At 35.0% G+C, this 25,461-nt stretch overlaps 1 protein-coding gene across 9 annotated transcripts in view; it reads left to right on the top strand.

Moving 5' to 3' along the window:
• Positions 1-25,455, top strand: part of GRAMD1C (GRAM domain containing 1C) — a 145,468-nt gene extending 120,013 nt beyond the window's left edge. For 5 of the 9 annotated variants that reach the window (XM_077118333.1, XM_077118334.1, XM_077118340.1 and 2 more), the window contains 7 exons: positions 6,351-6,493; positions 7,355-7,458; positions 8,829-9,008; positions 10,104-10,161; positions 16,948-17,058; positions 17,220-17,325; positions 23,671-25,454. In XM_077118333.1, coding sequence (XP_076974448.1) covers positions 6,351-6,493; positions 7,355-7,458; positions 8,829-9,008; positions 10,104-10,161; positions 16,948-17,058; positions 17,220-17,325; positions 23,671-23,751 — 783 coding nt within the window. In that variant the 3' untranslated portion in view covers positions 23,752-25,454. Of the gene's footprint in view, positions 1-6,350; positions 6,494-7,354; positions 7,459-8,828; positions 9,009-10,103; positions 10,162-10,892; positions 10,951-16,947; positions 17,059-17,219; positions 17,326-23,670 lie in introns of those variants that run through there. The other 4 variants (XR_013158527.1, XM_077118337.1, XM_077118335.1 and 1 more) reach the window with 4 other exon arrangements.
• The last annotated feature ends 6 nt before the right edge of the window (positions 25,456-25,461 follow it).

Here is a 25,461-nt window from a genome sequence, read left to right as displayed (position 1 = left end):
AGCCATATAACAACTCCAGCTCTTGATTGGAAAACCTGGGGAGCTAGGATCTTGCTCTGAAAAGACTTTTTAAAAAAATTCTTAACAGCTCAATAGATAGAACCGCAAGCACTCTCAGACTTCACTACCCCAGGCAAGGTGGGATTAAGGCATGTCTGAGAGACAAAATAAGTAGTCAGGTGAAGGAGGGTAATACCCTAAAGGGTGTGTGTATCTTTCCCAAGAAAACGGGGGTGGGGCCCAGCTCACCCCCTGCCCTCCTTCAGGGAATTCAGGCCCCAGGGGCTGGAAAACAGAAGCAATCCAAGCTCAGCTTCTACCTCAGCCTCTGTCTTAACCACACCCCTGGCTGGAAGAGGCTGTTGAGAATTAAGGGTACTACATCACTTTATGCTGGTGGGAAGCTACAGGCTAATAAGCGCCACAGCTGGGCAATAGAAAAAGCATGGATTCTGGAGCCTTCATTGGAAACTCTGACAACCTGTTTGGTCTCACCCTCAGGGAAACTTTATACTGGTTATACCTTCTTCCTGAGATGTGATTCTGTCTGGCCTGAGAAAATCTGAATGGGGTTGATCATATCTGAGGAGACTCTCCTCAAAAAAGGGTTCCATATAGTCAGGAAAAGAACCAGAAAATCAAGAGCTGAAAAATTCTTATCCGTTAAATATAATTTTAATCCAGTCCTCAATGCTAGAGGTCTAGACTATGTTCAGCTGAATGCCAAAGAACACACAGAGAACAAAGCCAACCAACAAGAAAACCTAATTTTTCTAAAAGAATAAAATGACCTCTAGAATATACTAATTAAGGAAATCAGCCTAGGCATCATCAAAAAAAAAAAAAAAAAAGACTCATACTAGAAAATTGGAGATATGGCCCTGTTAACGGAACAAACTAACATTTCAAATGAGATGCTTACAAAACCACATCAAGAATCAAATCAACGAGTTGAGGGAATATATGGCAAAAGAGATGAAGGATATAAAGAAAACATTGGGTGAACATAAAGAACTCGAAAGTTTGAGAAAACAAAGGTAGAACCCATGGGAATGAAAGGCACAATAGAAGAGATTTAAAAAACAGTGGAGAATGGAGCAATGATGGTTCAGTGGAAGAATTTTTGCCTGCCATGCCAGAGACCCGGGTTCATTTCCTGGTACCTGCCTGTGTTTAAAAAAAAAAACAAAAAACAATGAAGGGTGCAAGGGTAGTTCAGTGGTAGAATTCTTGCCTGCCATGTGGGAGGCCCGGGTTCAATTCCTGACCCATGCATTTCCCCCAAAACAAACAAAATACAACAGGCAAATAAAAAAATTCAACAAATGGTGCTGCAATAACAGGAAAGTCACATGGAAAAATAATGAAATGTGACCCTGCCATACAGCATACAAAAACAAAACAAAACAAAAAACCAATGGTTTACTTATTTGTTTTGATTTACAACAGCAGATTTGAAGGGGTAAAAGAAAGGATTAGTGGCCTAGAGGACAGAGCATCTAAAATTCCACACACAAAAGAACTGATAGAGAAAAGAATGGAAAATATGAGCAGTATCTCAGGGAATAAATGACAACATGAAGTGCATGAATGTATGGTTTATGTGTGTCCCAGAAGGAGAAGAGAAGAGGAAAGGGACAGAAAGAATAATGGAGGAAATAATCACTGAAAATTTCCTATCACTTATGAAAAATATAAAATTACAGATCCAAGAATTGCAGCATATGCTAAATAGAATAGATCCAAATAGACCTACTCCAAGACACTTAAGATCAGATTGTCAAATATTGAAGACAAAGATGGAATTCTGAAATCAGCAAGAGAAAAGAAATCCATCACATACAAGGAAGCTCAATAAGACTGTGCAAATTTCTCAACAGAAACTGTGGAATCAAGATATATTTAAGATACACTTAAGATTCTGAAAGGAAAAAATTGCCAACTAAGAACTCTATACCTAGCAAAACAGTCCTTCAAAAAACAAGTGGGAGAATAAAATATTTTCAGACAATAGTCACTGAGAGAATTTGTGACTAAGAGACCGGCTCTAGAAGAAAAAAATAAAGGGAGCACTATAAGCAGATAAGAAAAGATGGGAGAGAGGGGTCTGGAGAAGAGTGTAGATATGAAGACTATCAGTAACGGTGAAAAGAGAAAAAAAATAAGATGACATATAGAATCCAAAAGATGAAATAGTAGAAGAAGGTACTGCCTTTACATTAATTACATAAAGGCTAATCTATTAAACTCTGCAATTAAAAGACATAGGCAGAATGGGTTAAAAAAAGAATCTATATGCTCTCTAGAAGACTCACTTTGGACTCAAAGACAAAAGCAGATTCAAAGTGGAGGGTTGTAAAAAGATACTTCACACAAACAAGAACTAGAAAAGAGCATGGGGTAGCTATACTAATATCCAGCCAGTTAGACCTCAAATGTAAAACAATTAAGAGACAAAGAAGGACACTATTAATAAAAGGAACAATTCATCAAGAAGCTATAACAATCGTAAATATGTATGTACCAAGGCAGAGTGCTCCAAAATACATATGGTTAAACACTGACAATATTGAAGGGAATAGTTGGAGACTTCAATTCACCACTATCATCAATGGATAGATCATGTAGACAGAAGATCAATAAAGAAAGTGAGATTTTGAATATTAAGATAAATGAACTAGACTTAACAGACATTTACAGAACATTACACCCCACCACAGCAGGATACACATTCTTCTTAAGTGCTCATGTATGATTCTCAATTATAGACTATATGCTGTGTCACAAAGAAAGTCTCAGTAAACTTTAAAAGTTTGAAATTATACAAAACACTTTCTTGTTTTGTATAATTCATTATTTCTTGTATATAATGGAATGAAGTTGGAAATCAATAACAGGCAGAGGGTTAGAAAATTCACAAATATATGGAGGCCGAACAACACACTCTTAAATAACCATTGTGCCAAGGAAGAAATTACAAGAGAAATTGGTAAATATCTCAAGGCAAATGAAAATGAAAACACAGCATATTAAAACTTAAGGGAGGGCAGTGTGACAGTAGCTCATTGGCAGAATTCTCACCTGCCACATGCTGGAGACCTGGATTAGATTCCTGGTGCCTGCCGGTGCGAAAAAAACAACAAAAAACTTTAGGGATGCAGCAAAGAGGGAGATTTATTGCCCTTAGTGCTTATATTAAAAAAGAAGAGCAAAAATCGAGGAATTAACTTTACCTGGAAGAACAGGAAACTAACCCCAAAGCAGACAGAAGGAAACAAATAATAAGGATTAGCACAGAAATATATGAAATTGAGAATAAGAAAACAATAGAAAATCATCCAAACCAGAAGTTGGTTCTTTGAGAAAATCAATAAAATAAATGGACCCTTAACGAGCCTGACAAAAGAGAAGGAGGGAGGGAGGGAGACAAGGCAAGTAAATAAAATCAGAAATGAGAGAGAGACTATAACAACTGACAACACAGAAATAAAGGAGGTAATGAGAAAATTTTATATTCAACTATATCCTAATAAAATAGACAACGTAGATAACATGGACAAATTCCTAGAAAAGCATGAACAGCCAACATCGACTCAAGAAAAAAATTGATGACCCCAACAAACCAATCACAAGTAAAGAGATTGAATGAGTCCTCAAGAAGCTCCCCCAAAAGAAAAGTCCTGACCAGATGGCTGCACATGGGAATTCTACCAAGCATTCCAGAAAAAATTAATACCAGTTATGCTCAGCTCCTTCAAAAAAACTGAAGAGGAGGGAAAGCTACCTAAGTCATTCTATGAAGTCAACATCACTGTAATACGAAAGTCAAACAAGATACTACAAGAGGCTGGGCCATGGTGGCTCAGTGGCAGAGTTCTTGCCTGCCATGCCGGAGACCCAGGTTCGATTCCCAGTGCCTGCCCATGCAAAAAACAAAACAAACAAACAAACAAAAAAGATACTACAAGAAAAGAAATTTATAGACCAATCTCTTTAATGAATATAAATGAAAAAACCTAAACAAAATACTTGCAAATCGAATCCAGCAGCACATTAAAAGAATTACACACCATGCCCAAGGGGAATTTATTTCAGGTATGTAAGACTGGTTCAACACAAATGTATTCCACCACATCAGTAAATCAAAGTGTGAAAACCACATGGTCATCTCAATAGATGCAGAAAAGTCATGAAAAAAATTAGGGCTTATGGATGCCGATTTCTAGGCCCAGGTAACAACAAATATTACAATGATTGTCTGCCTTTGTTATTGTCTGTCAGGACCTGAGAGTGCCGATTTCTAAAGCTAGGTAAGAATTTTCAGACTCAACCCATCTTCTTTATTTATATACACAAGTCTCGGCATAATTAGAGATAAACTAGTTTTGTTAATCATAATCTGTATAATAGACACTGCTTCAGTGTTTTTAGAACAAATTTCTCAATTAATCCTCAATGGCCTTCAAATAGTTGCTGACCAGCCCCAATTCTACAAATTAGAAACTGAGTCAGAGGGGCCCAAGATTACACAGATAGTAAAGGAAAAGTAAACATTTTTTTGGTCAGAAAGAAATTTTGTAACCTCTTGATTTTTTAAAAACTTAGAATATTCTAAAGAAAGTAAAAATTATCAGGAGATAATTTTTGTGTGTGTGGTTAGTGCTATGCTCCGTTTTAAATATCTTTACCTATTCCAAAGTTATGATATATTTTCCTGTGTTATCTCCTAGGAGGTTTATTGTTTTACCTTTCTCATTTAGAATTACAGTCCAGGTAGTATTTCATTTTATAAGGGAAGCCCTTTTAATAAATGCCATTGGGGCAACTAGTCATGTGGAAAAATATAAAATTGGATGTATTCCTTATACTATATAGCCACATGAATTCCAAATGGGTCAGAAATACTTATAATTAAAAATAATAAATCATAACGTTTTGTTATCCATAAGGATAAGAGGATATCCTTATTATTTTATGCTAAGTAAAAGCAAAACCAAAAAAAAAAGCTTGGAATGTTTTCAAAAGATTTAAGAACCAACATGAATGTACTCCTCCTAGCCAAAGACAGGCAAGTTTGAACACCAAAAAGAATAATGACTGAAATGGATAAAACACAACAAGTATGAAAAATTGCTGAGTTAATAACATTTTCAGAAAAAAGCAAATGAATTTGTTAGCTTTAGAAGATGAAAAGTTACTATACTTATTCTGAAATGTGGTAAATTATGGGAAAGAATCAGGATAAATGTTTGCCTTTCCAATATAAACTGTATTTTACCATTACCAAATGGTTTATGAGGGAAAGTACTTCTTTATGGAAGAATTCCATCTAATAAGTGAACAAAGAATGATAGACTTACAATATTAGCATTTATCAACCTTTAATAAAATCATGAATCAAGGTAGTGATCCCCAAAGGCTGACAAAAGCATTAGGTCAAAGACTTAGGACAATATTTACATTGAATGGTTCAAGTTCTCCAATCAATCTTAGTAATGACAAAGAGAGTCACCTATATTATATGCCTTTGATGTGAATAATTTGGAATGTGATACCATCTCCTATGAAAATTTAAGTAATCAAATCTGAATCTAATCAAGTTTCTGGCTCTAATTACCAATTTACAAGGCATATAACCTTAGAAACCATTTTCTTCTTTAGAATGGGTGGAAATGTTATGGTTAAAATTATTAGGGCTTAGCCAATAACCAGTTTAAATCCTATTTAGGGGAAGTGATTCTTTGTTTACCCCACCCTTTCACTTTTTTGGTGAAGAATGGTTCTGTGAAAATTTGATGCACTTTGGAGTGGGTTGCTCCATTCAATTGGGTTTTTTATTTTTTTCCTAACAGGAACACTTAAAATTCTTCATAAACTAATAAGACAAAAAAAAGGGATTATATGGTTCTTCATGCCTAAAAGAAAGAAAACAAATTGTTTGATGAAATTAATGACAGAGAGGAAGCAACTACTATTTATGCATTTCCAATAATTTGAAATGGTTTTTAGTAATAATAATCAAATGAAGGAGTTTTGTTCTCTTTGGTATTTTCTAGACTCTGTATTTCAAGAGAAAGTTTTTTATGTATCTTTTCAACGTTTTGTTATCCATAAGGATGTGAGGATATGCTTGCTGGCTTATTGAATCAAACAGAAAGAAATATTCCTTCTTCTCTAGTAATAGATAGGGTCAGTCCAAAGTGGAGGCCCTTTTAGCTTTGTATGTGATTTTCTTGTGTCTTTTGTAGTTTCTGAAAAGGAATCATCAGAATCATATATATGTTCTAAATTGGGAAGAAAATTGATTTAGTGAACATGCACATTAAAAAATTTTTGTCTTATTTTGGCAGACACTGTATAAAGAAAGTCGAGAGGCACAATTTTATATGGTAGATGCAGAAGTATTAACACATGATGTCCCCTACCATGATTACTTCTATACTCTGAACAGATACTGTATCATCCGATCTTCAAAACAGAAGTGCAGGCTAAGGTGAGCTATTGTAAATGAGTTTCTTAGTAAGAATAACGTAGATTATGCTCTGGTAACATATAAATCCTGAAATAGTAGTGGTAGCTTTATACAACAAGGCTTCATGTCTTATTCAAATGACCTGTCCAACAGTAGTCATCAGAGGGATGGGGCTCTTCTTTTCAGGCTTCAAGCTGATGAAGGCTTTGACATCTTGGTGCTACACAATACAGAATACCTGTGCCATTTTAGTCACCGCAGGAAGAGAGAGCTATAGAATTGTGCTAGGGCTTACCACCCATTGGCCAGAACTAATCCCATGGCAAGGGGGCTGGGAGTTCATAGGGAGCATATTGGTGAGCAGTAAATGCCTCCGCTGCAAGGAGAAATAAGAGATGTTGGTGCTTCAAGAAAGATGATGGACCATTATATGCTTGGTCGAATCTTATACTAATATAGTTACTTTGAACTAATTTATGATCACTAGAGATATTTAATACAAAGCATTTAGAAAATACAGAATTTATTTTGAGCCTTATTGCTACTTAAGTGAAGAATATTCAGGGGTAGAGAAAGGGAAGAAAGACAATGCCAAGTACTTAGAAGGGAAAATTGGTGAAATTATTAGCAGCACTGAATAATTTTTTAAGGAAGTCATTATCTGTGAATGAATTTTCTTTTATAATCTCAATGATTTTGAATCTTTTTTTTTTTTTTGGCTTCCCACTAAATTCAATGTTACATTTAATTTTAATATTAAACTGCCTAAAGTCTTTTTTTAAAAATACATATTCTTTTAATTTTATATTTTTTAAAATATGTATTTTTCATGCATAGGTATACATATATAAATATATACCCTTTTCCTTCTTATCCTATTAGAATTTCCACAGATTTGAAATACAGAAAACAACCATGGGGACTTGTCAAATCTTTAATTGAGAAGAATTCCTGGAGTTCATTAGAAGACTATTTCAAGCAGCTTGGTTTGTACATTTCTTGATTCACCTATATTTGCAAAGATAGCATTTATTAATAAAATGGATTGATCCTTCATTTGGATTCGTAGCGAGAGCCAGTAGATGATATTGAATGACATGGTTTTCTGTAAAGTGGTTCTAACTACTCAACCTGTTCTACTACTTATGGAATTTCGGATGTTTTCATCTTTATTTATCTAACATGTAATGCTTATTATTTTCCAGACATTGTTCTATGTGCTTTATATATATATTAACTCATTTTGTATTCATAACAACCTTGTGGGGTATATATTATTATTTTTTTCCATTTTACGAAAGAGAAAATTGAGACACAGAGAGGTTAAGTGACTTGTCCAAGATCATGTGGCTCTGTCCACACAGGAACCAAGGAATCTACAAGAAACCAAAGAAACTTGCTGCATTGAGGGACTTCATAACCTGTTATAAATATTCACTTGTGTTCATTAGGATCTTGAGAGTCTTCAGGCCCATACCTCCCTTATAGGATGCAGCTTTCCTGGGTTGATATAGGTTTGATTAGCAGTGGTACTATGTGCATGTGTGCTCTTGGTGGCAACTGACCGGGGTAAGTGATACAGTTGTTCTGTGAGGATGTTCCTAGAACATACATGAGTAAAAATATATTTAACATATATAACCACAATTATTTTAAAGAAAAACTGGTGGTCAATCAACTCAGGGTCATTTAATAGGCCTTATATCTAGCTGTTGAATATTTATTTTTCTTTCTTTTCTCACTTTGACTATGCCATTATTAGACTCCCAATCAGGAGCAGAGAAAATGAAACTCAAAAATTAGTTTGATTACTGGATAATGAACTTATAAAAAAATCTCCTGAAGGAAAAGGTTAAAACAAATGACAAAAATGAAGTTACATTGTTGGCAGATTTTCTTTACTACCCTTTCTTTACCCACAAATTCTCATTGGAAATTGGAACTATTGTATTGTATGCTATTCCTTTCTTTGAGGTAGACAATTAAGTACCACAGCCTATCTTGGAAATTCTTCTAATTATCCAGTATAAGTGGGTAGCCTGTTGTTTCCATAACTGAAATAGTTATATTAATATTTAATATAGCATGTGGTGAATATGGTCTAATGAGCCCATCATTTATTAATACAGTTCATTCTTCTAGAAAATTGAAATCTCATTACAGGGTCATTGTACTCTTTAAAGCTTTTCATTAAGATCAATTTGACTCTAAGCCTTAACCTAAGGAACAATTAAAAAAATAAAAAAGCTACCAGTGCTTAAAAAAACAAAACAACTATCCCAAACTCTTGTATATTAGAGTTAAAAAAGATTTCCCCGCTAACTGAATATTCTTTTCTTCTTCTTTATATTCTTAGAATCAGATTTATTAATGGAAGAATCTGTGTTAAACCAGTCCATTGAAGACCCTGGAAAACTCAGCGGCCTACGAAGGAGAAGGCGAACATTCAACCACCGAACAGCAGAAATAGTTCCTAAACTTTCTTCTCAGCGTGTTTCTGGAGATGTGAGCTTAGATGCCAAAGGGGATATTACAGGTAGTTTTAACCTAATAAACCGAGAAGAGAGCTTTTTAGTTCAATTGTATTAAGCAGAATGTACCTCTTGTATATGAGAGAGAACAGTAAGGAGATCTCTCTTTTTCTCTTCCTGTTTTTTGATAATATTTATCAAATTCTGAGTACCTTAAAGATAACTAATACACAGGTACAAAGCAGTTGTAAAATGACAGGCCTGTGACCCACGGTAGTATTTTATTTGGGCCACATGGTATTTTAAAAATTGGACATTCACATCTGACAGCCCTTGACCCAGTTCCCTTCATAGCAGTAGTAGGTTGGGATTTCATAGTAGCTGCCCCATTAGAGTGAGTGTCTACTTCCCCAGTTTACCACAGTCCACACTACTCTCTAACCACTCTCCCGCACTCCCGGACTGCTTCCATCATTTATTTATGTTTCCTGCCGAGCATTTGCAAACATTTGATTTCTAATTTGAGTGTACCACAATGATTATATGCTTTTAATCCTTATGCACTGTCAGGATGGAATTTGACTTTTATTATTCCCCCTCTCAATTTTGAAAACATCTTGCCTCTATGAACTTTTATATCTCTCAGATGTATAAAGCTTTCATACCTTCTCATTCTCTTGTATCATTGAATCCTCTTTTAAGGTTCTATCTCACTGTGAATATATTTTTCCTCCACTTAATACTAATGGCTCTTTAATTTTGAATTTTAAAGTTTCGGCAATGAAAAATAGGTATTTTTTTTTTTTAAAGGATGGAAGCATTATACAAAACTCAGCTCACATGTTATTTGCAGAAATAGCATTTAGAGGTCGTACATGATATACTGAATTGTGTATTTAATTTTAAAGTAAATTAATTTGTAATATAGGCCAAATTTGAAGGATTGACGTAGGTTTCATTTTGCAGATTTGCTCATATTTCTCAAAATATCAGAAATCAAAAAAGGAGTATAAGAAATTTACCCTAAATCTCCTTGTCGATACAGATAATTGTTCTAAAATTTCTTATCCAGCTCTTTTCAAAGGAATGTTAAATTTTTAATAGTGGTAATTACAATCCTGATTCCAATGCAGCCTTTTTTTTTTTTTGGTGATCTGTAGGAAAGAAAAAGGAAATGGAAAGCTATAACACCACTCTTATTGTGGTGACAAGTGTTTTGTAAGTATTTATTTGAATGCTTATTTTGGGTCTTTATCTTTTAGCTAGTTTCCAGAAGGATTTAAATGGAGTTGTGTATTATTGTGTATAAATTGCCAATATTTGATTATTTTTGACCTACAAAACCCAGTAATTTCATATGCTTTAATCTGATAGTTTTGATATGGGAATTATTTTCATAATTGTTTAATTAGAGGGCATACAAAGTACACGTTCAGCAAATGTTTTTATTTTTTAAATAATCTGATTTCTGACTACCATAATAAATTTTCATAGGTAGTTCCATGAATTTAAAGGGAATATACACAAACCCACACAGGCTGGTAAAAAACCCAATAATATTGTTTTAATCTATTTGATTAGGCCAGTGGTTCTTAACCTTTACTGTGAGTAAGAATCACTTGGGAAGCTTATCTAAAATGTAGATTCTTGGGACCCAATCCCAGAGACTGATTCAGTAATTCTGGGATAGGGATCATTTACTAGTATTTTAATATACACTCCCCAAGCTATTCTGATGCAGATGGCCTGTATCTACACGGCTTCCTTTGAATCTTTTTTTTTTTTTTTTTTGGTTTGGTTTATTTTTTTTATATATTTTTTTAATTGTGAAATATATATATATACAAAAAAGCAATAAATTTCCATGTACATTTTGATAGGTAGTTACAGAACAGATTTTAAAGTTTGGTATGGGTTACAGTTCCATGCTTTTTCATTTTTTCTTCTAGTTCTCCAAGACACTGGACACTAACAGAAATATCAATATATTGATTCAGCAGTCATACTCAGGATTGTTAAATCCTATCTTCTCTATTATACCCTTCTCTCTTTTTTTCTTTTTTTGTGAAAAATAATGTATATACAAAGAAGCAATAAATTTCAAAGTATATTACAACAATTAGTTGAGCAGATTTCAGAGTTTGTATGTGTTAAAATTTCACAATTTTAGGTTTTTATTTCCAGCTGCTCTAATATACTGGAGACTAAAAGAGTTATCAGCATACTGATTCAGCACTCATACTCATTTGTTAAACCCGACTTTCTCTGTATAACTCCACCATCGCCTTTGATCTTTCTCTCTCCTTTTAAGGGTATTTGGGTTATGGCCATTCTAACTTTTTCATGTTGGAAGGGGCTGTCAGTAATTTGGGATAGGGGGATGGAACCAGTTGATGTTCTGGAAAGGCTGCCTCTTCTGCATTTCAGGGCTTATCTCATGCAGGGACTTCCTTTGAATCTTGATGTAGTAGTACATTAGATTTAATTGAATTGGTTTTAACTTGCTGATATACTCGGGTTGACTTTTGTTTGGAATGAAACTCTTATATCAACTGTTTTTCCTAATTATAGATTTTCAGAATAAAGAACACGTTTATTCTTTTTTTGAGTTTTCTAAGATGTTTTAATACTCTGGTTAAATAGGTTTGCCATGATGATTTTGAATAGTATTTCAGTTTGTAAAAGCTGCAGTATACCTGAAATGGAATGATTTTTTAAAAGGGAATTTATTTAGTTGCAAGTTTACAGTTCTAAGCCCATAAAAATGTCCAAACAAAGGCATTCAGGGAAAGATGCTTTGATTCAAGAAAGGCAGATGGGTGCAGAACACCTCGGTCAGCTGGAAAGGCACATGGTGACATCTGATAGCTTTCTCATCTTATTTCATAAAGCTTCCCTAGGGACGTTTTCCTTATACATCTCCAGAGATCTCTGGCTGTGTGGGCTCTGTTGCTTTTAAAAACTTTTTCCAAAATCTTCCCTCTTAAAGGGCTCCAGTAAGCAACCCCATCTTGAATGGGTGGAGACAAACATCTCCATGGAAACCATCTAATCAAAAGTTACCATCCACAATTGGGTGGGCCATATCTCCATGGAAACAAAAAAGATCCCACCCAGCAATATTGGATGAGGATTAAAGGACGTGGCTTTTCTGGGGTACATAATCACTTCAAACCAGCACAAATAGTAAATATTATTTGTAATCTTTTGCATTACTTGCAGAAATTTATACTCAAATGTTGACTTGTAAACCATTTCAGTGCCATAATAATTTCATAAATATGATGTTCCCCTACTACCTTGATTTTTTTTTTTTAAATCCTCTCTGGAGTAGTAAAAGTAAATACTATAGTTTGGCGGTTCCTCAAAAAGCTGAATATAGAATTGCCATACGACCCAGCAATACCATTGCTGGGAATATACTCAAAGGACTTAAGGGCAAAGACACAAACGGATATTTGCACACCAATGTTTATAGCAGCGTTATTTACAATTGCAAAGAGATGGAAACAGCCGAAATCTCCATCAACAGAAGAGTGGCTAAACAAACTGTGGTATATACATACGATGGAATACTATGCAGCTTTAAGACAGGATAAACTTATGAAGCATGTAATAACATGGATGGACCTAGAGAACATTATGCTGAGTGAGTCTAGCCAAAAACTAAAGGACAGATACTGTATGGTCCCACTGATGGGAACAGACATTCGAGAATAAATTTGGAATATGTCCTTGATAACAGAGTCCAGCAGGAGGTAGAAACAGGGTAAGATAATGGCCAATTGGAGTTGAAGGGATACAGACGGTGTAACAGGACTAGATACAAAAACTCAAAAATGGACAGCACAATAATACCTAATCGTAAAGTAATCATGTTAAAACACTGAATGAAGCTGCATCTGAGCTATAGGTTTTTGTTTTGTTTTGTTTTGTTTTGTTTTGATTTTACTATTATTACTTTTATTTTTTTCTCTATACTAACATTCTATATCTTTTTCGGTTATGTTGCTAGTTCTTCTAAACCAATGCATATGTACTAAGAAATGATGATCATGCATCTATGTGATGATGTTAAGAATTAATGATTGCATATGTAGAATGGTATGATCTCTAAATGTTGGGTTAATTTCTTTTTTTCCGTTAATTAAAAAAAAAAAAAGATAAGGGATAATTGGAGCTGAAGGGATACAGACTGTACAACGGGACTGGATATAAAAACTCAGAAATGGACAGCACAATACTACCCAATTGTAATGCAATTATGTTAAAATACTGAATGAAGCTGCATGTGAGGTATAGGTTTTTTTTTTTTTTCTTTCTATTATCGTTTTAATTCTTATTCTGTTGTCTTTTTATTTCTTTTTCTAAATCGATGCAAATGTACTAAGAAATGATGAATATGCAACTATGTGATGTTATTAAGAATTACTGATTGTACATGTAGATTGGAATGATTTCTAATTGTTTTGTTAAATCTTTTTTTAATTAATTAAAAAAAAAGTAAATACTATATATTTGTATGGGCAGCTCAATATTTTAACAGAAAAAAATAAGTAGAAAGAGATGATGCCACCTTCATATTTGCATGTATGTGTAATATTAGTTGGGATTCTCTAGGAAAACAGAATCAACAGGAGATATCTATATATAGTATGAAATTTTATAAAAGTGTTTCATGCAACTGTGGGGATGCATGAATCCAAATTCCATAGAGCAGGCTATAGCCTGGCACTCCAATAAAGGTTTTCTATAAATTCTCCAGGAGAGGCTGGCTGGTTGAAGTAGAGACGAAAGTTCTCTCTTCTGACTTCCGAAGTGATCACCTCTCCTCTTAAAAGCCTTCAGCTGATTAGATTAAATATTTCTCATTGTGGAAGACACTTCCCTTAGCTGACTGGAGATGTAATCAGCCATAGATGTGATCAACGTGCTGATGATTTAAGTCCACAAAATGTCATTGCAGCAACAGACAGGCCAGTGTTTGCTTGACCAGACAGTTGGGCACCATCACTTGGCCACGATGACACATGAACCTAACCATCACAGTATATATCCATTCACTTGGAAAGTTGCTACAAAAACCAATAGGTGAGAAATTGAGCTATTTGTATATAACTTGCACATTCCCTGAAACTCCTGGTATTTATGTGATACCTGAGACTCACGAGTTAAAGCACTGAAGCTATGAAAGGCAGCATTACCCCATTCAGCAACCGTTAGACAAAAAGCTGAAAAAGTGATCAGACTTTGATAAGAGATATAAGTGAAGCTGATCTGAATAGGACTAAGGTAAATCAGAATACTGGGTAAAGGTAATATGGCTCATATTTTCAAACTTCAACCTCTGTGTGAGACCAAAAGAAGAGATGCTTATTTGGTGCAAAATTTATATTTTGGGTAGCATATTATCTAATTAAACTTGTATGGTCAGTTTAGGTGGACACTGTAATTACATGGAATGTTGAAAAGGGCATGAGATCTTGTTGATTTGTACAGGTTAGTGCAGTGCCCTGATATATCCCAGAGTTATTTGGGCAGAGAATAAAAAAGTACTTCAGTGTCCCCTTGGGGGACTGGGGAGAAAGGAGAAATATTCAACTTCCCCATCTGGGGAATTCCTGATACTCTTACAAGTGGTGGGGATGACAGATTCAATAAGCTGAACCTTCAATCTTGGGGCTTGCCTCTATGGAGTTTATTCCTACAAAGGAGAAGCTAGGCCTACTGATAATTATGCCTACGAGTCACCTCCAGAGAACCTTTTTTGTTGCTTAGTGATGGCCTCTTTCTCTAAGCCAACTCGTCAGGTGAACTCACTGCCCTGCTATGTGGACCATGACTCCCAGGAGTGTAATTCTCCCTAGCAACAGGGGCAGGACTCCTGGGGATGAGCCAGGACCTGGCATCATGGGAACAAGAAAGCATTCTTGGTGAAAAGGTGGAAGAGAGAAAAAGACAAAGTCTCAGTGGCTGAGAGATTTCAAACAAGAGGTTATCCTGGAGGTTATTCTTAGGCATTATATAGATATCCGTTTTTAGTTTATGGTGTTTTGGAGTGGCTGGAGTGAAGTACCTGAAACTGTTGAACTATGTTCAGTAACCTTGATTCTTGAAGAAGACTGTATAACTGTATAGCTTTTACAGTGTGACCATGTGATTGTGAAAGTTGTGTCTGATGCCTTTTGTCGCAGTGTTGGACAGATGAGTAAGAAAAAACAAAAAACAAAAACAAGGCTATAAGTAAATAAATAATAGAGGGAGATAAAAGATAAAAATTGGGTAGGTTGAAATGCTGTGGGTCAATGAGGGAGGGATAAGGGGTGTAGGATGTATCCGTTCTTTTTCTTCTTATTTCTTTTTCTGGAATGATGCAAAGGTTCTAAAAATGATCATGATGAAAGGGGGAAAGAAGTGTAACAAATACGGTATCAGTGGCTGAGAGAGTTCAAATAGAGTTGAGAGGCTACACTGGAGGTCACTCTTACGTATGCTTCAGTTAGACATTGCTACCTATCATAACTTGCCAACCCCCTACCAAAAACCATTCCTGACAATCCTAAAGAATACATAGGGCATTATATAAGATTCTGCAAAGGTTCCATGCACTAGGGTAACTTTCCAAAATGTACAGTCTCTAGATGGGTCCCGGACCAGTTAAGTCCTAAAATGCAGAACGGCCAGCCATATATGTTCCAGAACATAAACTAGTTCCATCTCCATGTCCCATATTAACAACAGACCCTTCCATCATGGAAAAGTTAATATGGGAATAGCCTAAATACCCCTAACGAATGGGAAGGATCAAAGGTGATGGTGGAGTTATACAGAGAATGTCAGGTTTAACAAATGAATATGAATGCTGACTCATTATACTGACACTTCTTTTAGTCTCCAGTACCTTAGAGCAGCTAGAAATAAAAACCTACAATTGTGGAATTGTAACCCATACCAAAGTCTGAAATCTGTTCTGCTAATAAATGTTGCGATGTACTTTGAAATTTATTGCTTTTATTGTATCTATGTTATTTAAAGAGAAGGAGGAATATAAGAGAGAAAATAGGATTTAACAAATGAATATAACTGCTGAATCATTATATTGATATTTCTTTTGGTTTCCAGTGTCTTGGAGTAGCTAGAAGAAAAATGAAAAATCGTGGAGCTAGAACCCATACCAAACTTTAAAATTTGTTCATTAACTACTTGTTAAAAATGTACTTGGAAATTTATTGCTTCTTTGTATATATATTTCACAATACAAAAAAATGTTATATTTCACAATAAAGAAATGTTAAAAAATGATCTCAGTGAAGAATACACAACTATTTGATGATATTGTGAGCCATTGATTGTACACCGTGTATGGACTGTATGTGTGTGGGTATTTCTCAATATAAATATTTTAAAAAAGAAAAAAAAATTAAACCATGATCTCAAATGGGCAAACTTGTCCCATCAGCTTGCATTCCTCTTTAAAAAAATAGAATAAGTTCATTTTAGGATGTAACATTTTACATGTCCAAGATGAAAATTTTGCTGAATAATATTTTTTTAGTTTCCCCTGGGAATAAGAGGCGCATTGTGGTCGGTTTATAAGATCAAACTCCATATTGATTTTCATTTCCATTTGAAATGCAGCATTATGGGTATGTAATTGCTCAAAACAAAGGCATCCAAAAATAGATGTTGAAAGCTTACCTGATAGATTTCTAAGCTGGTGTTGGCACTTCTACACTGGCTGGGATTGCTAGCAAGAGATGTCAGAGGCATCCCTATCCGCCCTTTATTTTCACTTTACTTACCTTTATTCTTCTTAGCACTCACTTAACACTTAAAGTAATTCTTTCGCACAATTAAAATAAAGATAATTGATTTAAACAATAACAATGACTAAAACAATCTAGATAATACATATTTTTGAAGCTTTTGCATGTATATTCTGCATTATCAATGCTTTAGGTCTGGATAAGAGTGGATTAACCAGGTGTTATTTGCTCTGCCTAGTTTGCTGTTGCTAGTTTTATTGAATGTGGCACTGTTTCTGAAGCTGTCAAAGATAGAATACGCTGCTCAGTCATTTTACCGTCTCCATCTCCAAGAAGAGAGATCTCTAAAGTAAGTCTTTCCCCCCAACCTGTTCTCACCACGTTATTTCAATAATTTTAGCTGCAGAAAATTTAATCCCCATTTTCAAGATCCTAAAATCACAAACTGCTTCTTTTTGTTTTAAACAATGGTGTGTTTTATTGGTTTTGAAGATGGCATTGTTCTTTCAGTTTAGCCTCAGATATGATGTCAAGAGCAGGAAATACTCAGAAAAACAAAGATCGAGCCCATCGTCTAAAGGGAGTGCTCCGAGATTCCATAGTGATGCTTGAACAGGTAAGCAGTTTTGTATGCCACTGTACTGTCCTTGTACCAGTATGAGTCAATTTCTCTTGTGATTTGTGGGAGAATATGTATTCTATCATTATTTGAAGAAATCCTCCTTCTAGAGGCAACTACCTTCTCCAGTTTCTGAATTATGCATATTAGGTATATAGCCTAATATGCATAATATAGTAATGTTTTACTATATTATACAAAATATAGTAATGTTTTGTTTTGTTTTTTTTACAAAATAGAAACATATTTTACATGCTGTTGTGTACCTTTTCTTAAATTAATAATATATATATATATATATATATATTTTTTTTTTTACATGGGCAGGCACCAGGAATTGAACCTGGGTCTCTGGTATGGTAGGCATGAATTCTGCCACTGAGCCACTGTCGCATCGCCCTAATTAATAATATATTTTGAATATATTTTGAATATGTTTCCGTATCACCATGAACACATCTACTGCATTTTTTTTTTTCAGGCAAAGTTTTATATCAGGAAGAAACTGAGCTGCCTGGGCAGCATTTCAAGAGAGGGAGAAACTGCTGCCCTGAGGTGGCAGGGAATAGGACTTTTATGGTTTAGCGGTAGGGAGTTTTTGGTAGGGGTTAGGTGGGTTTTTGGGAGTTGGCAGCCTTCGATTGGTGAAGTTTAAAATTTAAATGCTGCCTTAGTTACACAGGGTTATAACTGTGGGAGGGTGGTTATTGAGTAAGGGGAGTTTACTGCAAGAATATTGCATTCTTTTTATTGTTCTTTCTAGATAAAATTTTTTTTTTTTTTTAATACATGGGCAGGCACCAGGAATCAAATCCGGGTCCTCTGGCACGGCAGGCAAGCGTTCTTGCCTGCTGAGCCACCGTGGCCCACCCCAATTTTTTTTTTTTGTATGCTGTATGGCAGGGGTCACATTTCATTCTTTTTCCATGTGAGCATTCCTTTATTACAGCACCATTTGTTGAATTTTTGTTTGTTTGCTTGTTTATTTTGGGAAGTGCATGGACCAGGAATCAAACCCAGATCTCTCACATGGCAGGCAAGAATTCTACCACTGAACTACCCTTGCACCACCTCTAGTTAAAATTTTATGCTTAATATTAACTTTTTATATAAACATTAGATACTTATATATACTGTTCATTAATTTGTTTTTATCTATTAACCATTTATTTTGGAGAGTCTTCATATCAGTATATAAAGTGTTTCCTCATTCTTTTAACAGCTGCATAGGATTCAGCTGTGTAGATGTGCCACAATTATTTTACCAGTTCTCCATCAAAGAATGAACATTTAGTTTTTTCCAGGTTTTTGCTATTAACAGAAATTCTTAAACATAACATCAGCAATATTGCTCAGTCCCATGCATCAAAACTTAGGAATCATTTGAAAAATAAAGATAATTTTTTCCATTATGAATATAACACATTGTCATTTTATGAAACTGAAAAATAATAGGAGAGAGAAAAATTTAATAGTCATAGAATTCAGACACAATCACTGTTAATATTTATTTCCTTCTAGCCCTTTCTTCTGTGCATAAGGTTTTGTTTTTTTGATTTTTTTTTTTAAGAAGAGTCAATTATTGAGCATTTCTTATGGTATTATTTAGGGCATCAAAGGTTGCAACTTTCCCAAGGGGAGATTCTATCAGTTACCCTCCTGGTTTCCCCATTTTCAGTCTTCCTCATTCAAATGGCTATTTACTTTCAGCACATGACCCTGCTCTATTATCTCCTATATTAAAAACCCACATCATCCACATCCCTAGCCATCTACTTTGTGTTCTCTTGCTCTACTCCCTTCCACAGTCAAGCTCTTTCAAAAAGTTGCCTCCTCCTGCTACTACTACTTTATCCGTCATAACCCATTCGCTTTTTAAAAATTTCATCAAAATCATTCAAGATTTCTTCAGAAAAATAGCAATTCTTGCACCCTCTTCTCCATTTCTTTCCCAAAGACAACAATCTTCAACTCTTTTAGTTTGTTCTTTTGATATTTACCTGCATATTTCTAGACAAACGTATTCATACTTGATTTTTCAGTTTTAAACATTATCTTTTTATTTCTGATTATGGAAGATTTGGTTGGCCATCTTTCCCCATTCTCCCTGTTTTAGTTTTGCTAACGCTAACAAAATGCAATACACCCAAAATGGACTGACTTTTAATAATGGGGATTTATTAACTTACAAGTTTACAAGTTCTAAGGCCATGAAAATTTCCAAAGTAAGGCATCAACAGGTGATACCTTCTTCCCGAAGACTGGCTACCTGTGATCCTCAGCTCCTCTGTCACATGGTAAAGTCTGCTGGTCTCTTCTTTCTCTCCTGGGTCTCATTGCTTTCAACTTCTGACATCAGTGGCTTCTTCTCTGTTTCTTTGGCTTTTTTTCTGAACTTCTGTGTGTCATTTCTTAGCTTCTCTGGGATTTTTTTTCTGTGTCCTCTCTCTTTTTATCTTCTTATAAAGGACTTCAGTAACATGATTAAAGCACACCTGTGGCAGGCCTCAGTGGAAATAACCTAATCAAGAGGTTACTCCTACAATAGCCCTACACCCACAGAAATGGGTTCACTTTAAGAACACGCTTTTATGGGGTACATACAGCTTCAAACCATCACACTGCCAATGAAATTATAACCTAGTTTTAATTAGATCAATATTCAGTGTTTACTTTGTTTTAATGAAGTTTGCTATTCAGAGTTGAACCACAGAATAAACTATGACTATTTTTCCTTTTCTGTGTTTTTTGCTGTCCTTGAAATTATCCTTATGGTTAGTATATCATTAGTATTTATAACTCATCTCATAATTATCTGTTGTACAAATCTCCCCTCAAACTCTTCATGGACCTCAGGTCTTCTGTCAGTGGAGCCTTCTGACTGGCTCCAGCCCGGGCCAGTGCCCTCTATCCCAGGTGCACAGTATCATCCTGGGGATTCCCTCTGTCTTTCCCTCTTGATATCTAATGTTTCCTATATCTCTTTTTTCTTGGTTTCCTTCCTCCTTTTAACAGAACACATCCTCTAATAGCTTCCTGAGAAAGAAAGTAAGGAGGTAACTATTTTAAGACTTTACCTGTTTGAAAAACTTTTTTATTCTACCTTCCCTCTTGATTAATGGTTTGGTTTGGAATAGAATTCTAGATTAGAAATAATTTTCCTTCAGAATATTTAAGACATTGCCCATCCTCTCTTCCCTTCCTGTGTTACTATTAAGAACTCTGAGGCCATTATCATTCCTGATCCTTTCATTTGGAAACTCATGCCCTTTAGTTCCGGGAAATCTTGAATTATATAGTTGATGATTTCCTCCCTCTCCATTTTCTTTCTCTTGGCTTTCTGTAACTCCTGTTATTCAGATGCTGGCTATTTGACTCATCTAATCTTACCTTTTCTTTCCAGCCTGTATTTCTTTGCCTTATTTGGTCTACATTCTGGGAGATTTCCTCAGTTTTATATTCAAATTCTTTTATTGAGTTTTTCAATTTTTCTAGCAAGTTTTTAGTTTCAAAGAGTTATTTACATCTTGAATTGTTTTTTTTTTAATGACATCCAAATCTTTTTTTTTTTTGCATGGGCAGGCACTGGGAATTGAACCTGGGTCTTCAGCATGGCACGCGAGAACTCTGCCTGCTGAGCCATCGTGGCCCACGCGACATCCAAATCTTTTTTAATGACTGTGTTATCTTACTTTGTTTCTGGGAGCATATTACTAGTAGTTAAAAAAGTTTCTTCTTCTTAATATTCTATTTCCATCAAGATCCTTTCCCGCCATGTCTTTCAGGTTAGAGGATTTCTTTAGATGTCTGGTAACCCTTGGTTGTCTGCTTGTGTGCATCAGAAGCTCTTAACATGTGGCTGGGGCTTGTCATACTCTGAACCTCTCTGTAACTTCAGCTTGGCTGGGCTGTTTATTGAGGAAATCCCAATATAAGTGTCTGGTCTTTCCTTTTAGACCAATCAGTTTCCATAGAGAAGACTCCTCCAGTCTTCTACCCGAAGGGTTAAGTGGTGCCAGCATGTTAGGAGCTGAGTGAAGAGAGCTGGGGAAGGGGGCAGGGCAGGAGGGATGATCTCAAAGTTCAGTATACATTTTTTTCATACAATCCCTGTTTTTAGCATGCTACCACTGTCCTTACTGTTGCCTGGTGTTGCCCTGCTAGAGACCCTTTGTTTTATCCTCTCCACAAAATAAAATTTCAGACTTTTGGCCAAGTATTAGAAGTCAGATGCCCAGAGTTTCACCCAGTCCTTATTTTAGCTCCATCCTCTTTTTTCCAACTTCCAGAAATTCCTGCACACCAATTCCTGAGGCTTTTAAGAATTCTTCAGGGTACATTTGGTTGGTTTCCCCTACTGTTAGCTTAGGATTCATCTTTTTTCAGGCACTCTAAGTCCTTCATCTGCTGTCCAGTTTCCAAAATGGTGTTGCTGTTATCACCTTTCCTTTTTCCTTGCCCTTGTGGATTTATGCCTGAAAAAATAAAATCCCTTTTTAGTGCTTTTAGTGGGGTTTCGGGAGGGAACAAAGTTGAATGCATATATTCAGTTCTTATTCACTCTTCAGTTCACTCCTGCCTAGTGTTCTTCTCTCAGAATTCCACTGATATTGTTCTAGTCAAGGACCCTAGTGACTTCTGGTTTGTAAAATTATACTTTTGTTTGTTTTCATCTTAAAGGGTCAGCATTTGACAGCTGATTACTCACACCCTTCTTGAAATTCTGTCTAATCTTGCCTTCTTTAAAACTATTAAATTTTTTTTATTCAGATATAATTCACATACTATAAAAATCATCTTTTCGTGTATGTCAGTAGTTTTCAGTATATTCTTAAGGTTGTGCAACCATCACCACTGTCTTAATTCCAGAACACTTTCATCACTCCCAAAAGAAATTCCATATCCATTAACAATCACTTCCCAACCCTCCCATCCCTCAGCCCCCAACAATCTTTAATTTACTTTCTGTTTTTGTGGCTATGCCTATTCTGGACATTTTTCTTTTCTTTTCTGTTTTCTTGTACACTTTATGGTAGGGTCACATTTCATTATTTTTCCATGTGAGTATCCCATTATTGCAGCACCATTTGTTGAATTTTTTGTTGTTGTTTGTTTGTTTTGCTTGTTTGTTTTTGGGGGATCGAACCTGGGTCTCCTGCATGGCAGGCAAGAATTCTACCATTGAACTACCCTTTCACCCCTTGGACATTTTTATATAAATGGAATCATACAATTTGTAGCCTTTTGTGGCTGGCTCTTTTCACTTAGCATAAAATTTCTTTTTTGCTGCTTAAAACCATTTCTGCTACCTGTCTTCTCCCTGGCCCAATGTTCCGGGGTTCTTTTTAGATTCTCCATTTTTCCCTCTACTCTTCCTCTAGGTAATCTCATCTACTCTCAAGTATTAAACATATTTGCCAGTGATTCTTAGTCACTTGCCTACTTGGCATCTTTACTTGGATGACTAATGGGGCATCCCAAACTGATCGCGTCCAAAACAGAAATGAATTTTCTTCCCAATTCATTTCAGAATTAATGAATTAGAATTAATGAATTAGAATAAGCTAATTCTCGTATAGTCATTCTCATTTCAGAAAATAGTGTCATCTTGCAATTGTTCAAGACAAAAACTTAATAAATGTGTAAGTATGTCTGTAGGTGTGCGATGACTTGTTTTAGTAGTTATTCTCACTAGTCTGGTCCTACAAAGGCAGGGATGGTGCTTATTTGGTTTGTATGTTCAGTGATTAGCACAGCATATAATAGGTAAGCAATAAATATTTGCTGAATGAATGAACGAATGAATACAAAAAGAAAAAGACAGTTTTTACCCACAAGTTGTCTACAATTTTGTTAGACAAACAAGATGTTAATGTGTATTGTTAAAGACTAAATAAGAAGAAAAGTAAGTACTAAGAGTAATGCTTTGGGAGTTTAGAGTCTGGATGATTAGGAAAACTACATGAAGACAGTCGGGATGGGTAAGTTTTCTATATAGGTGACGAGGAATAATATGAAATAAAGGCCTGGAAGTGATACTTGAGTTGTTTAGGGGATAGTGAATGGACGATTGCAACTTCAGAAACCATTTAAGAAACTAAGCCTATCACGTTGGATAATCTGATTAATAGGCCTTTTGGGAGGTAGAAGAACAGTACTCCAACAGGTGGGAAAAACTCTGTAGCAATCATACTAACAGATACTTATATGGAATTAGGTGTTTTACATTCAGTCTCTTCTTTGGGAATAAGTATAAACAAAATTGTTTTAAATATAAGTATAAACTTTTGGCATAAAAATCATAAAAATTAATCTAATCTTGAAAATTAATTTTGTTTCCAGCTGAAGAGCTCACTCATTATGCTTCAGAGAACCTTTGATCTACTGAACAAGAACGAGACTGGCACGGCTGCTGAGAGCTAGTGACCTAAAGGACTGAGGCTGTAACACTCGGAATTAAAAGAACACATCAGGAAGAAAACCAAAGGATGAAGGATTTTAATTGTCATAGGAATATTTCCATGTTTTCTCATTATTGGTACTTCTATTATGAACATTATTTTCAGTAACATGTATTTGATAATTAGTCTGCTATGGCCTTAAAAATCCATCCTTTCCCTTCTTACACATATTGCTAAGCTGTGAATTTCTCCAGTGAGCTGTGAAATATATTGTAGAATTGAATTTCTGTGATAAAAAAAGAAAATGAGGCACTCTGAATTGAGTTCTACGGCCTCATTTCTAAAACAGTGAGATTTGAGGTTTGATGTTTTATCCCTTAGCACAGAATGTGTACGTGAGATTCATCCAAGAAGGTACAAAAGACAATATAAGAAGAGACCTTTAAATCATTACTAATTTTAAAAGATCAGTTTTTAGACATATAACATTTCTAGATTTTACTATAACTATTAAATGTCTTCATTTATTTAATATGCAAACTTATACATGCTAAATCTGCATGTTGATGATTGTTATCTGAAAGATTTTTCAGCCATATTGTATGTTTATGAAAGAAATAGTTGCTTTTTTCTTAAGGTAGCTATCAGAGGAGAGATTATCTTGCCTCTTCATACATCAAATAGAAGAATCAATTTAAGAAAAGGAAACCTATGATGCTAGCACCTAAAATGAAAAAGAAAGATAAAAATACACTCTGAGTCTTAAAAACCAGTAGATAATGTTAAAATATGGGCATTTAGTGACACATAATGAATACTTGAACTAAGCTTGGCTTCAGCTTAGCAGTCTTTCATGGTGGAAATGAGCCATCTGGTTGAAAATAATTTGTGTATTACTTTTCAGTAGCCAAGTATGGCTTCATTCTTTATTCGTGTGTGTGGCTTATTTTAAATTGATAAATTAAAAGCCAGACACAAACTTTAGCTCTTTAATAACAACTTTTGGGGGCATATATGTCCCAATACAAGTGCACTGATTTTGAAGTTTTAAGCCACACACAGGCTTGTACTTAGATGCTTTCATAAAAAGTTTCATAAAAAGTTTTTAGGCATATATGTCTTAATACAAGTGGCTCATGAAAATTAAGTCTTTGTGAATTGACTTTGAACCAGATTTTTTTTTTTTCAGGAATTAGGGAAAGTTGTGTAAGTTTTTTTAATTGTTTTGTTCCCTTGAGATCTTTTGCTGGAACAACAGACAGTATAGAATAATTGGTATACGTTTTACTGTTTGAACAACTGTTGTCTCTAGTTATGTTTCCTTTTTTCCATAGTCACCAAAGCCACATGGGATTGGTAAAATCCTGTTTGAAAATGAAAGTATTGACTGATGAATCCCAACTGTTCTAACTTGGAGTTACTGACCTGAGGGGCTCTTTTGTAAGGATTTATGAAGTGTCTGGCTGTGAGAAAGAGGCTGGATTTTAAACCTGAAAACTGTTTTCCATTAAGTTCACAAAAACGACTGACAAGCTGAATATTTTTGTGTCGTTTCTTTAAAACGAAAGATCCTACTTGTACTTCAAAACATACCTCAAAGAAAATGACCAAAGTGCTTTATAAGTTAAAACTAAATATGTATGCATGGAGAATTAATAAAACTTGAGCCTGTTATATAAATTGGATTTCAATAAAATAAAAAATCTGAGTTTTAGTTTTTCTTCTTCAAACA

This window comes from Tamandua tetradactyla, chromosome 10 (genome assembly GCF_023851605.1).
Source record: "Tamandua tetradactyla isolate mTamTet1 chromosome 10, mTamTet1.pri, whole genome shotgun sequence".
NCBI classification, from domain to species: Eukaryota; Metazoa; Chordata; class Mammalia; order Pilosa; family Myrmecophagidae; genus Tamandua; species Tamandua tetradactyla.
Note: the sequence above shows the minus strand (reverse complement) of the source record. Positions and strands in the feature narration are given on the sequence as shown.